General features: G+C 42.1%; 1 protein-coding gene across 1 annotated transcript; it reads left to right on the forward strand.

The window, feature by feature from the left end:
* Positions 1–543: 543 nt before the first annotated feature.
* On the forward strand, positions 544–13,422 carry LOC123654684 (signal recognition particle subunit SRP72). The gene is made up of 13 exons (XM_045590575.1): positions 544–716; positions 914–1,148; positions 2,278–2,422; positions 2,986–3,176; positions 3,636–3,773; positions 4,057–4,189; positions 4,498–4,677; positions 5,350–5,511; positions 5,940–6,152; positions 9,624–9,721; positions 10,380–10,484; positions 12,803–12,907; positions 13,263–13,422. Exons 1-13 carry the CDS (start codon positions 614–616, stop codon positions 13,393–13,395), a joined length of 1,941 nt encoding a protein of 646 aa, XP_045446531.1. The 5' UTR covers positions 544–613; the 3' UTR covers positions 13,396–13,422.
* Positions 13,423–14,259: the final 837 nt, after the last annotated feature.

Raw genomic sequence — 14,259 nt, forward strand, 5'->3', positions numbered from 1 at the left:
AAAGCTGCAGGTGTCGCCACTGTTTCTTTTATACGGTAACACTAGCTTTAGCCATGATTTCCCTCGATTTCCCCTTTTCATGTCTTTCCCCGTTTTCTTCCCCTCTAGACGCTGATTTCCCCTCAGTGTTGAAACACTGTCGGTACGTCCTAAATTCTAGCGCAGCCAGTGGCGGAAAAAAGAGCTATAAGATCAGGGTTTATTATTGTGTACAATGAATACTATGAATATGCCTATACCATTCGGACTCGTTGTATCTATACTTCGTGCTTGTAATCATGAAGTATAGATATTTGGTAAAGTCTAAAACACTCTTTAAATATGCCAATTACACCATCTAGCGTTAACAGTTTGAATTGAACTGTCACTATTACCAAAACTGAACTACAGTATTATCATTCATTAAAACAATCAATCAATCAATTTCATATCATATTTAATAACGTGCAATTTTTATTATTTCATTAGACTATTTGTTTTTTTAATGAATATATGTACATTTTTACTTTTACAGCATCATTTGAAAATTATTTTTACACATGCAATATTTAAACGCCAAATACAAGGCACGACTTAAGACAAATCAGCTGCCAAAGTGCCAAGTTATCAAAAAATGTCAGCCAACAAGGAAAATAACCTTGTTCAGGCTTATGTAGAATTAAATAAATTCTGCCAAAGCGGTGACTATGAGAGAGCGTTAAAAGCTGCAGGCAAAGGTATTCATGAATAAAATGTTTTATTTATTTATACGAAGTGTCTACACATCGGTTATAGGAAGATCTGTTATCGCATATTTGAATACATTATCCTGTATGAAATCTGTACTTGTACCCATTTTACTTAGTTTATAAATGTACTATTCATAAAAATACATTGAGAAATTACGAGTTTATATTATTTTTTTTCACTACAGTCCTGCAGATTGCACCAAATGAACAGAAGGCTTTTCACTGCAAAGTGATATGCTTCATCCAACTCCATAACTTTAAGGAGGCATTATCTGTACTTTGTAACTCTAAGAATGCCGCCTTAGCCGCTGACTTGCATTTCGAAAAGGCGTACAGTCAATACCGACTGAACTGCCCGAAGGATGCTTTGGAGACTGTTGATAGTGCGCCGGAGCTGACACCAGCTTTAAAAGAACTTCGGTAATTTTATAATGGTCTTACATATCTACATCATGTATCTACATTATCCTCTAACAAATATCATAAAAATTATTTAAAATCGACACCAGCAATTTATACTAAGCTAACTCTTAAAAGTGAACTTTACAATAGAGGCTTATAAAAGGGAAAAACGTGATACCTTTTATATTAATTAAGAAATTTATTTGAAGTTTGGTATCTTTAATAGTTAATTTATTCATTGCAATTTCACATTTTTTTTTATTACATATAAAAACACATTTTATCAAGTTCGCATTAAAAAACAAACTTATCGAAAAATCGAATTGGCGTAGTATAAATTGTTGGTGTCGATAATACTTCCAATTCTACATCTAAAAGTGGAGTTATTAATGAATACTTGTATGGAAATTGTATTGAAGAATAGATTTATAAATAATTCATAGAAAAAAATTTTTACTAGCTTCAAACATACAAAATAGATTCATTTTACTACTAGCCATATGATTATTATGAAAACAAGGAGAATTGTCAATAATCTTAATTTACATATAGTAAAAGACAAATCTAATTCCTTTAAGATTTTACTTCTAACAGACAAAATTATTGAAGTACTAGATGTACTAGATGTGCCCACGACTTGTCTGCGTGAACTTAAAAAAAAATATTGTTCAGTTTGCGAAATAAAAAAAATTCTAAAATAAAAGAAGCCTAAGTTACTCCATGGTATGGTATGGTAAGCTTAAGTTACTCCTTATTACATCAGCTATCTGCCAGTGAAAGTCCCGTCAAAATCGTTTCAGCCATTTCAGAGATTAGCCGGAACAAACAGACAGACAGACAAAAATTGTAAAAAATGTTATTTTGGTATATTTACTGTGTATATTACAAACAGACACTCCAATCTTATTTATTTGTCAGTCAGTCAGTTCAGCCTATTGCAGTACACTGCTGAACTTAGGCTTCCCCAAGTTCGCGCCAGATATCCCGGTTTTCCGCAACCCTTATTATTATTTATTTCTATAGATGTCTAATTAGGTTTATCAAAAAACATATAAACAGTAAACATTGTCATCTATCATTACATGTATGTTTGTTATATCTAATGATTAATAATTCAGTTATATCCAAATATTATATAAACTTTTAGGGCTCAAATTTTATATCGCCTAGAGCAATACCAAGAATGTTACAATCTCTACCGAGATATCGTTAAGAACACCACCGATGATTATGAAGATGAGCGAAAAGCAAATATGTCTGCTGTTGTTGCCAACTTAGCTGCTCTTAATCCTGTAAGTTTGTTATTTGAAATCAAAATTCAAAATCAAAATTAATGATGTCTTAATTATATTATTGATTACCTTATAATAACTAGACAACATTAAGTAACAGCAAATAATTGTGTTTGCTCACAAATAAAAAAAAACGACTTCAATTACATCGACAAGTAATACAACGTAAGTAGATGAAAAAAATTAACAAGTGCACTAGTCGTCACTACGATTTTCGAGGGTTTCCTTCGATTTCTCTGGAATATTACTTTACACTTGGAATATCTACTTTCCAACAAAAAAGAATTATCAAAAACGGTTCATAAACAATGAGGTTATCCCCGGCAATATATTAAAATATATATATATATATATATATATATATATATATATATATATATATATATATATATATATATATATATATGCAGTCGAATTGAGTAACCTCCTCCTTTTTGAAGTCTGTTAAAAATGCTTTATTTTAAAACTACTGCTAGTAAAATTATTAATGTGGAATACTGCATGAATGAATATTGTAAATAAAAATGTTACTTTTTATCTATTAACAAAAAAACACTTAACAGTCTGCAGACTTACCATCGTTTGAAGAGAGCACATATGAGCTGTCATACAATGCTGGTACAACTCTAGCTATGAGGGGAAAATACAATGAGGCTCTACAAGTACTTAAGAAAGCAGAACAGACGTGCTCGGAGAGCGTCATTGAAGACGGTGGTAATGAAGAGGAAGCCAAGGAGGAAGCTGCTATTATCAGGTTCTTATACTAACTACTTACTTGTGCCTAGGGTTTAATCAGTAATATCATATTACTATATACATTTTTATTACTAATATGTCAAATATTAGAGAATAATGACAGTTTAAGTATGTATAAGTCAGTAAGATGCATGTTTTCAAAGAATATGCAACAGGATAATAAAAGCATAAAAAAAGTTGTCAAGAAGCATTTTCGACGTTCGAGAGTTTTCATATTAAAGTGACTTGAACTATTGTGACAATGCCGGATTTTATTAGACAAGTCAAATTTAAAAGCAAGGTGTCACTTAAATCACTTTTGAACGCATTCCAAGCGTTTTCGAGTCCGCAGCGAACGAATGCGCTATACAGAACTATAGTATTTTTGGGGTTGGTAAACTCGCTATTATTTCATAGTATAAAGCCTAAATTATTTTTGTATGACTGTCCATGTAAATAATTTATGTTTATTTCTCAGAGTACAGCAAGCGTACTGTCAACAGCAAATGGGCAAAGAAAAGGAGGCTGCAACCATTTACCAGAATGTATTAAAAGATAAACCCTCTGATCAGGCTTTAATTGCTGTCGCAAGCAACAACCTTATAGTTATTAATAGGTATGTATTAGTATTTAAATTTCTTAATTTCATGAAGTAATTGTAAAATTAGACTGACTAAAATTAATTTATAATCTAAGGAAAGTACAAAAAAATTATTTACAAGTGCAATTTTTTTGGCAATATTAAAATAAAAGAATTAATTTTTTTTTCATATGCTATTTTCAAAATATAACTATTTTCTTAGATAAATCTATTTATCTTTCTAGACCAGCCTGCATTGGTATTCCCATCTATAATATTTTTGTAATTTTTTATTTAATCACCTAAATGTTTATTGCAGAGACACTAACGTATTTGATTCTCGTAAACGTATGAAGGCAGCGACTCAAGATGGACTGGAGCACAAACTGAACTCAAGGCAACGTGCTACAATCGCTTACAACCAGGCTATTCTTGCAATTTACTCCAATCAGGTATGAATCTAACTTTGTTAGAAACTAAATGAAAGGCGCGGTATTTCCCATGATAAATATGAGTCTGACCATTTTATCTAGGTATAGTCTAGGCAGATACAGATTATAAAATGCAAAAAATTCTATCTGAATAGACTAATTTTATACAATAGTCTGCGGTTTTAACAAAATAGGACACGAATGTCAGGATAAAAAAGCTATACAACTACATACATACCAAATTTAATATAAAACATTTTACTAATATTAAAAGTCAATCCATTAATTTGTTGAAGCAAAATTTAAAGTAACTAAAATACCTCTTTCAGCCGGACTTTTGCAAGCAGTGTTGTGTAAAACTAACCCGTGAATTCAATCAAGAGAAAAAGGCAGCCTTAGTTGAAGCATCGTCGTTAGTGAAGGAGGGAAAGCGTTCCCAAGCCGTTACTTTACTGCTTAAACATGGAGGACAATTAGTTCTAGCGGCCGCTCAGGTTTTATTGGCTCAAGTATGTTTATTAACTTTTTACTATTTATGTTATTTTTTATATACTGCTAAAGTGGCAGTCTGCCTGATGATTGGTCTATTCTATGAATGTCTACAAAAGCATTATGAGCATCTAACACCCTATCCTCGACCATCACATTTCTTAGACCAGTATTATATAGGTATGATCTGGGTGATAGATTTTTGTGTAAAAAATATTGATTATTATATAGGTATATTATTATATTAACATTATTGACCATGGATATTTTACATTTTATATATTTCTAATTTTTATTGTAACTGTGTTTTACTACCTCAACTTTGTCTACCTTAACTGTGTAACCTAAATAATGTAAAATCCAAAATTGGCTTTTGTTTGGATTCTCTGTATTGGTTTAAGAAACATAAAATGCAGCTGTGGATTTTTGTACAAATAAATAAATAAAAACAGCATTATTTTGACGCTTTACCCGTCTACAAAGTTGTGAGATACTTAAGCAGAGCGGTACACGTCAATCAAACGAACTAGTTAGTTGCACACTGATTTATTGACAGTTGACCGTTATACTTATAGTGCGCGGTAAGCGCATACACAACAAAAGTGAATAACTGATAACGCTGACTAAGCAAAAAGCTGATGTTATTAGACTTTATAATAATAATTATTTCTAATATGTTGTTTATGTTACAGGGTGACCGTAAAGGAGTTGTCAAGTTGCTAGAAGAGAGTGAATTTAAATATAAACCTGGAATTATTGGTCTACTTTGTACTCTGTTGACGGCCGACAATGAGTATGAGAAAGCTTCCGAACTGTTCACCGATGTGTATGAACATTATAAGGATAGTGATGAGGTTGGTTATTACATTTTTATTTAAGATCATCATATTGATCATTTATAGCGTATATTTGTAGGTTTTTTTTTTTCAAGCATTAATATATTTCAATTTGAAAATAATTAATTTCTCTTTTAAAATGTTTTCAATTTTAATGGGACAAAAATTTTGAAAAATTGTGTAAGAAATGATGTAAATGCGTGTCTATATCATAAAAAGAGAAGGCTTATTTTGTGTATTTCTAAAGCCTGTTTACTATATTGAAATAAGGAGCTCACAAAGCTTTTTTTTTTTAATATATTCCATATTAAACGAAGTCACGATCAGTAAAAATCGTTTTTAAACGAAGTTCTATATTCAAATCATTTTTAAACATAGAAAATCGTTTAAAAACGATCCGTTTGAATATTGGAACTACAACATATAACGTATATGCCGTTCCGCAGATGGTGGCGGAGCTGCGGGCGGTGTGGCGGGCGGCGGCCGAGGCGCACGCGCGCGCCGGGCGCGGCGCGGAGGCGGCGCGCGCGCACGAGGCGCTGGCCCGCGCCGCGCCGCACGACCGCCGCAGCCTGGCGCGCCTCGTGCGCGCGCTGGGCGCCGCCTCGCCGCGCGCGCGCCAGCTGGCCGCGCGCCTGCCGCCCGTGTCCGAGCTGGAGGTGCGTGTGCGTGTGTACAGTTAGTTGTCGGAGGCGGCGCGCGCGCACGAGGCGCTGGCCCGCGCCGCGCCGCACGACCGCCGCAGCCTGGCGCGCCTCGTGCGCGCGCTGGGCGCCGCCTCGCCGCGCGCGCGCCAGCTGGCCGCGCGCCTGCCGCCCGTGTCCGAGCTGGAGGTGCGTGTGCGTGTGTACAGTTAGTTGTCGGAGGCGGCGCGCGCGCACGAGGCGCTGGCCCGCGCCGCGCCGCACGACCGCCGCAGCCTGGCGCGCCTCGTGCGCGCGCTGGGCGCCGCCTCGCCGCGCGCGCGCCAGCTGGCCGCGCGCCTGCCGCCCGTGTCCGAGCTGGAGGTGCGTGTGCGTGTGTACAGTTAGTTGTCGGAGGCGGCGCGCGCGCACGAGGCGCTGGCCCGCGCCGCGCCGCACGACCGCCGCAGCCTGGCGCGCCTCGTGCGCGCGCTGGGCGCCGCCTCGCCGCGCGCGCGCCAGCTGGCCGCGCGCCTGCCGCCCGTGTCCGAGCTGGAGGTGCGTGTGCGTGTGTACAGTTAGTTGTCGGAGGCGGCGCGCGCGCACGAGGCGCTGGCCCGCGCCGCGCCGCACGACCGCCGCAGCCTGGCGCGCCTCGTGCGCGCGCTGGGCGCCGCCTCGCCGCGCGCGCGCCAGCTGGCCGCGCGCCTGCCGCCCGTGTCCGAGCTGGAGGTGCGTGTGCGTGTGTACAGTTAGTTGTCGGAGGCGGCGCGCGCGCACGAGGCGCTGGCCCGCGCCGCGCCGCACGACCGCCGCAGCCTGGCGCGCCTCGTGCGCGCGCTGGGCGCCGCCTCGCCGCGCGCGCGCCAGCTGGCCGCGCGCCTGCCGCCCGTGTCCGAGCTGGAGGTGCGTGTGCGTGTGTACAGTTAGTTGTCGGAGGCGGCGCGCGCGCACGAGGCGCTGGCCCGCGCCGCGCCGCACGACCGCCGCAGCCTGGCGCGCCTCGTGCGCGCGCTGGGCGCCGCCTCGCCGCGCGCGCGCCAGCTGGCCGCGCGCCTGCCGCCCGTGTCCGAGCTGGAGGTGCGTGTGCGTGTGTACAGTTAGTTGTCGGAGGCGGCGCGCGCGCACGAGGCGCTGGCCCGCGCCGCGCCGCACGACCGCCGCAGCCTGGCGCGCCTCGTGCGCGCGCTGGGCGCCGCCTCGCCGCGCGCGCGCCAGCTGGCCGCGCGCCTGCCGCCCGTGTCCGAGCTGGAGGTGCGTGTGCGTGTGTACAGTTAGTTGTCGGAGGCGGCGCGCGCGCACGAGGCGCTGGCCCGCGCCGCGCCGCACGACCGCCGCAGCCTGGCGCGCCTCGTGCGCGCGCTGGGCGCCGCCTCGCCGCGCGCGCGCCAGCTGGCCGCGCGCCTGCCGCCCGTGTCCGAGCTGGAGGTGCGTGTGCGTGTGTACAGTTAGTTGTCGGAGGCGGCGCGCGCGCACGAGGCGCTGGCCCGCGCCGCGCCGCACGACCGCCGCAGCCTGGCGCGCCTCGTGCGCGCGCTGGGCGCCGCCTCGCCGCGCGCGCGCCAGCTGGCCGCGCGCCTGCCGCCCGTGTCCGAGCTGGAGGTGCGTGTGCGTGTGCGTGTGTACAGTTAGTTGTCGGAGGCGGCGCGCGCGCACGAGGCGCTGGCCCGCGCCGCGCCGCACGACCGCCGCAGCCTGGCGCGCCTCGTGCGCGCGCTGGGCGCCGCCTCGCCGCGCGCGCGCCAGCTGGCCGCGCGCCTGCCGCCCGTGTCCGAGCTGGAGGTGCGTGTGCGTGTGTACAGTTAGTTGTCGGAGGCGGCGCGCGCGCACGAGGCGCTGGCCCGCGCCGCGCCGCACGACCGCCGCAGCCTGGCGCGCCTCGTGCGCGCGCTGGGCGCCGCCTCGCCGCGCGCGCGCCAGCTGGCCGCGCGCCTGCCGCCCGTGTCCGAGCTGGAGGTGCGTGTGCGTGTGTACAGTTAGTTGTCGGAGGCGGCGCGCGCGCACGAGGCGCTGGCCCGCGCCGCGCCGCACGACCGCCGCAGCCTGGCGCGCCTCGTGCGCGCGCTGGGCGCCGCCTCGCCGCGCGCGCGCCAGCTGGCCGCGCGCCTGCCGCCCGTGTCCGAGCTGGAGGTGCGTGTGCGTGTGTACAGTTAGTTGTCGGAGGCGGCGCGCGCGCACGAGGCGCTGGCCCGCGCCGCGCCGCACGACCGCCGCAGCCTGGCGCGCCTCGTGCGCGCGCTGGGCGCCGCCTCGCCGCGCGCGCGCCAGCTGGCCGCGCGCCTGCCGCCCGTGTCCGAGCTGGAGGTGCGTGTGTACAGTTAGTTGTCGGAGGCGGCGCGCGCGCACGAGGCGCTGGCCCGCGCCGCGCCGCACGACCGCCGCAGCCTGGCGCGCCTCGTGCGCGCGCTGGGCGCCGCCTCGCCGCGCGCGCGCCAGCTGGCCGCGCGCCTGCCGCCCGTGTCCGAGCTGGAGGTGCGTGTGCGTGTGCGTGTGTACAGTTAGTTGTCGGAGGCGCCGCCTCGCCGCGCGCGCGCCAGCTGGCCGCGCGCCTGCCGCCCGTGTCCGAGCTGGAGGTGCATGTGCGTGTGTGTGTGTGTACAGTTAGTTGTCGGGGATCGCGTGCGAGCGAGACACATGCACACGGGCGACCAAAGGGGGACCGGGATAGATGTATTATAGTTGTCGAAACTCGAGGTGTGCGTAAGGTGGATACATAGGGGATATTAGCATGTAGTCGCAAGAGCTATCTTATCTATCGCCCGTCGCGGAACTCAAGGTGCGAGCGAGATAGATGTATACGATGGATCCAAAGAGAGGCAGGGACAGGTGCTAGAATGTAGGAGCTATAATGTAGGTATCGACGCGCGACTATTGCCCGTGTCCGACCTCGAAGTGCGAGCGACATAGATAAATACGAACGACCGAGACAGAAATAGGATTAGCTATTGATAAGTTCGTAGTACTTTAACTGAGGTAGGGCACAGCAGGAATTTCCTGCTCAAAATATGGAGCAGCCCGACTGAGATAGTACCTCGACCTTACAAAAAATCACAGCAAAATAATACTGTTTTCAAGCAGTATTGTGTTTCTGTTGGTGAGTAAGGTGACCAGAGCTCCTGTGGGGATTGGGGATTAGATCGGCAACGCGCTTGCGATGCTTCTGGTGTTGCAGACGTCTATAAGCTACGGTAATCGCTTACCATCAGGTGAGCCGTACGCTTGTTTGCCGACCTAGTGACATAGAAAAAAAGTACTACAGTCGCAAGTTAACTAGTGTGACATGTACCGTTACTTGAGATTATGTGGAGCAAGATAGATATATAAGTAAGACAAAGACAAGTATATGATAGCGATCGCTAGTTTACCGACCCCATAGCTGATATTAATGAACTGAGAAACGACCTCACCGTTCTCAGGATTTATAAGTAACAACATAACAATAGACTTACACCAAAGCAATGAACTATGGACTAGCTTTCTGATATATATTTTTTATATTCTATTTAGGGTAAAATCGATGTCGATGCATTGGAATCGTCGAATTGGATGATGGGAGCGAAGGTTGTTAAGAAAACAGGTCAAAGTAAACAAGAACAATCACCTGGGTTTGTATTACACTTACTTGAAAATGTAAAAATAAAGTCAATAGTATACATATGACTATAACATAACTAATTCTTCATATTGTATATTGATATTTTCGTACCGGTAGTAATATCAATTTTATTATGTTAAATCCCAACAACAGAAACAAACATACATCTTGTAACGTAGAATATAATTTTTTATTAAATTACTGTTTACATATAAAAATTGCTTATTAAATCCACCACAATTATATATATAAATATATATGTACATTGTTGTCAATTTGGCGTCCTTCCATGTAACTGCAACAACAAAATCGATATCGTAACCTAAATATGCCACTTACTTGTTCGAACGCTTTAATAAAAATAATAAAATTAATTATTAAATAATTATTATTTATAAAATATGGTCGTATATATGTTAGTGTCGCGTAAAGTCGGTTAGTTGTAGCAAATTTTTTCATGTCTTCTCACTACTTTTGTTTTTAAAAATTTTCAATTACATAGTAATAAGCTTTAGTGACTACTGCTTCATTATTTTCACGTATAATTTCGGCTATTGTTTGCCTAAAGGGAAGGACGTCATTTCAATAATACGTTATATATATCGTTTTCAATTTACTGCCTATTTTTTGGCAATATAAAAAATATGCATGTTTATATTTATTTATAGTCCACCTGGGTCTGATCCAAGCAAGGAGAAGACTAAGACCAAACGAAAGCGCAAGACCAAGCTTCCGCCCAACGCTGATCTGTCTAAACCTCCGGATCCAGAAAGGTAAAGGTTACACGTCTATTATGTAATTAAATTATTGCTTATAAGCAATAGCTTGCATTTTTTAACCGACTTCCAAAAAAGGAGGAGGTTCTCAATTCGACTGTATTTTTTTTTTTTTTTTTTTTTTTTTTTTTTTTTTATGTATGTTACATCAGAACTTTTGACCTGGTAGACCGATTTCGACAAATTTTATTTTAATCGAAAGGTGGTGTGTGCCAATTGGTCCCATTTAAATTTATTTGAGATCTAACAACTACTTTTCGAGTTATATCTAATAATGCGTTTTTACTTGACGCTTTTTTCGTCGACCTACGTTGTATTATACCACATAACTTTCTACTGGATGTACCGATTTTGATAATTCTTTTTTTGTTGGAAAGGGGATATCCCTAATTTGGTACCGTGATAAGGAAACCAGGATCTGATGATGGGATCCCAAAGAAATCGAGGGAAACTGTCGAAAATCCGTAATAACTTTTTACTGGGTGTACCGATTTTGATAATTTTTAATTTAATCGAAAGCTGATGTTTATCGTGTGGTCACATATAAATTTTATCGAGATCTGATAACTACTTTTTGAGTAATCTTTGATAACGCGTAGTTGCTTGACTATTTTTTCGTCGATCTACGTTGTATTACTTGTCGATGTAATTGAAGTCGGTTTTTTTTTCGTTTGCGAGCAAACACAATTATTTTATGTCACTTGGTCGGCAAACAAGCGTACGGCTCACCTGATGGTAAGCGATTACCGTAGCTTATAGACACCTGCAACACCAGAAGCATCGCAAGCGCGTTGCCGACCCAATCCCCAATCCCCCCAGGAGCTCTGGTCACCTTACTCACCAACAGGAACACAATACTGCTTGAAAACAGTATTATTTTGCTGTGATCTTCTGTATGGTCGAGGTACTACCCCAGTCGGGCTGCTCCATATTATGAGCAGGAAATTCCTGCTGTGCCCTACCTCAGTTAAATATATACATAGCTTTTATACCTATACATATTTTTTTTCACTATAATATTGTGAGTTTTTTTTAATACAAGCTATCAATTAGAAACTGAAATTATGAATTAGTGCCAAATAGAACCTGATTTGGAATTGTTTTTATTATTTACATCAAACAAGTACTGAATCAAATCCCATACTTGGTAATCCTTGTAAAATATTTCAATATCATACGATTTGCAATGGACCAATTGTAATACCCATCAAAGTTTTCATAAAAAATATTTTCGATATTCGTTTATCAGCATTTCTTGTTGCTAATTTCGTCATATGTATTACATACCTATTATAGGTCTCGTCTAATACAGTGGCGGATTTACAAATTTGCCGCCAGTAGGCTATTCAATTTTTGACGTCTCTAGTGACCTCAAGCTCGATATCTTAGTAGGAGTACAGTCAGGCGCGAATCCATTTACCAGATAATTTTTAGGTCGCCCATTCAATAATTCCCTGAAATAATCGATTATTTTTAGTTATCCATTGTTGTACAAAGGTTGTGGGCATGAACAATCTTTTTTTTTTTGGAGTCGATATAATGTTTCTTTATTTTTAACCGACTTCCAAAAAAGGAGGAGGTTCTCAATTCGACTGTTTTTTTTTTATGTATGTTATATCAGAACTTTTGATCGTGTGGACCGATTTCGACAATTTTTTTAATCAAAAGGTGGTGTGTGTCAATTGGTCCCATTTAAATTTATTTGAAATCTAACAACTACTTTTCGAGTTATATCTAATAATGCGTTTTTACTTGACGCTTTTTTCGTCGACTACGTTGTATTATACCGCATAACTTTCTACTGGATGTACCGATTATAATAATTCTTTTTTTTTTTGTTGGAAAGGAGATCTCCCAAGTTTAGTACCATGATAAGGAAACCAGGATCTGATGATGGGATCCCAGAGAAATCGAGAAGAACTCTCGAAAATCCGCGTTAACTTTTTACTAGGTGTACTGATTTTGATAATTTTTAATTTAATCGAAAGCTGATGTTTATCATATGGTCACATATAAATTTTATCGAGATCTGATAACTACTTTTTGAGTAATCTTTGATAACGCGTAGTTACTTGACTATTTTTTCGTCGATCTACGTTGTATCACTCGTCGATGTAATTGATGTCGGTTTTTTCTTTTCGTTTGCGAGCAAACACAATTATTTAATGATCCTTAGCCTACTGGCAAATCCGCCACTGCACTAATACAAACATTACATCATAATTTTGTATTTAAATATAGCTGCAAAACATTTTTCTAGCTAGTTAAATAAAAAATTTACTAGCAAGTAATTTAATTAAACATTTCCCATATAGATGGTTGCCTAAGTACGAACGCACCGCGTACCGTAAACGGCGCGGTATCCGCCGTGACGTCATCAAGGGCAGTCAGGGGATGACTACAAACGCCGTTGATCAGTAGTAAGTATTGTCTTAAAATCTAACGTCGATATCGGTTCAATAGTATAAAATATATATATATATATATATATATATATATATCATCTTAGAAACTTGTAAAAGTTTTGTCATGTTTGTCGAATTTACATAAAACTTTGCTAAGTATCTTTTACTGACTGAAAAGGTTTTTTTATATAGTTGTTTAAAAATATAAAACAATTTAATATTAGTAGTGAATAATGCTTTTTCCTACTTTTGAAGAAATTCTTTATACTGACTGTTTCTATTATATATTTTCTGTAATTTCTATTTTATTGTCTACAAACGCAAGATATTTAATTAAAGTACAAAATATTAAAATGTTAATAATTTACAGTGACATGAGCAAACAAACTCCCAGTGCTACGGTCACTGCTAAGAGCCCTCGTGTGGAAGTCAAGTCAAATGATAACGCTTGGCAACGCAAACAACAGCAGAAGAAAAAGGGCAAGGCTAAGGGAAAATGGTAGTTCCGTAATAAACTTTTGAGATGGAAATCTGTTTTATTTATATACCCTCCCATATACAAAACTAAATATGTATAAGTATATAATTTTTAACATACACATACAATGTCCGTCTAAAATAAGAACCTGTTTTGGATAACAGCCAGCCGATCTTATATTTTTTTAAATAAGTATATACCTATACACAATACAAGTTCCAAGATACACTATTTGGACCGGAGTAGAGCCAACCTCTAAGCGGGAAGCAGGAACTTTGACTATTTATAAACAAACAAAAATTATAATGATGATGATGTCTTCCTTGACGTGTCTGTGAATGGCGAATCTATAGTATACTAGCTGACTCGGCAAAAGTTGTCTTGCCGCTAAACACTATTTAAAAATAGGAGTTGGTGGTAGTAGGGTGAAAATTTAGGGTTGTATGTACTTTTTAAAATAAAAAATTTATCTAAAAATTAAAAAAAATTGGGGTGGACTACCCTTAACATTAAGGGGGATGAAAAATAGATGTTCGATTCTCAGACCTACCCAATATGCACACAAAATTTCATGAGAATCGGTCAAGCCGTTTCGGAGGAGTTTAAATACAAACATCACGACACGAGAATTTTATATATTAGACTAGCTGACTCGGCAAACGTTGTCTTGCCGCTAAACGCTATTTAAAAATAGGGGTTGGTGGTAGAAGGGTGAAAATTAAGGGTTGTGTGTATTTTTCAACGCCAAATCATAATTAAATAAAAAAATAAATAATTAGAACGAAGTTCCTTACGGCAGGCTTGACATTTGGCTGTGCGACCGACCTGAAAAAAATGTGATACTAAAACCGTAAGAAAAATATATAACGGAAGTGACGTAATATCAGTC

This window comes from Melitaea cinxia, chromosome 6, assembly GCF_905220565.1.
Source record: "Melitaea cinxia chromosome 6, ilMelCinx1.1, whole genome shotgun sequence".
NCBI lineage: Eukaryota > Metazoa > Arthropoda > Insecta > Lepidoptera > Nymphalidae > Melitaea > Melitaea cinxia.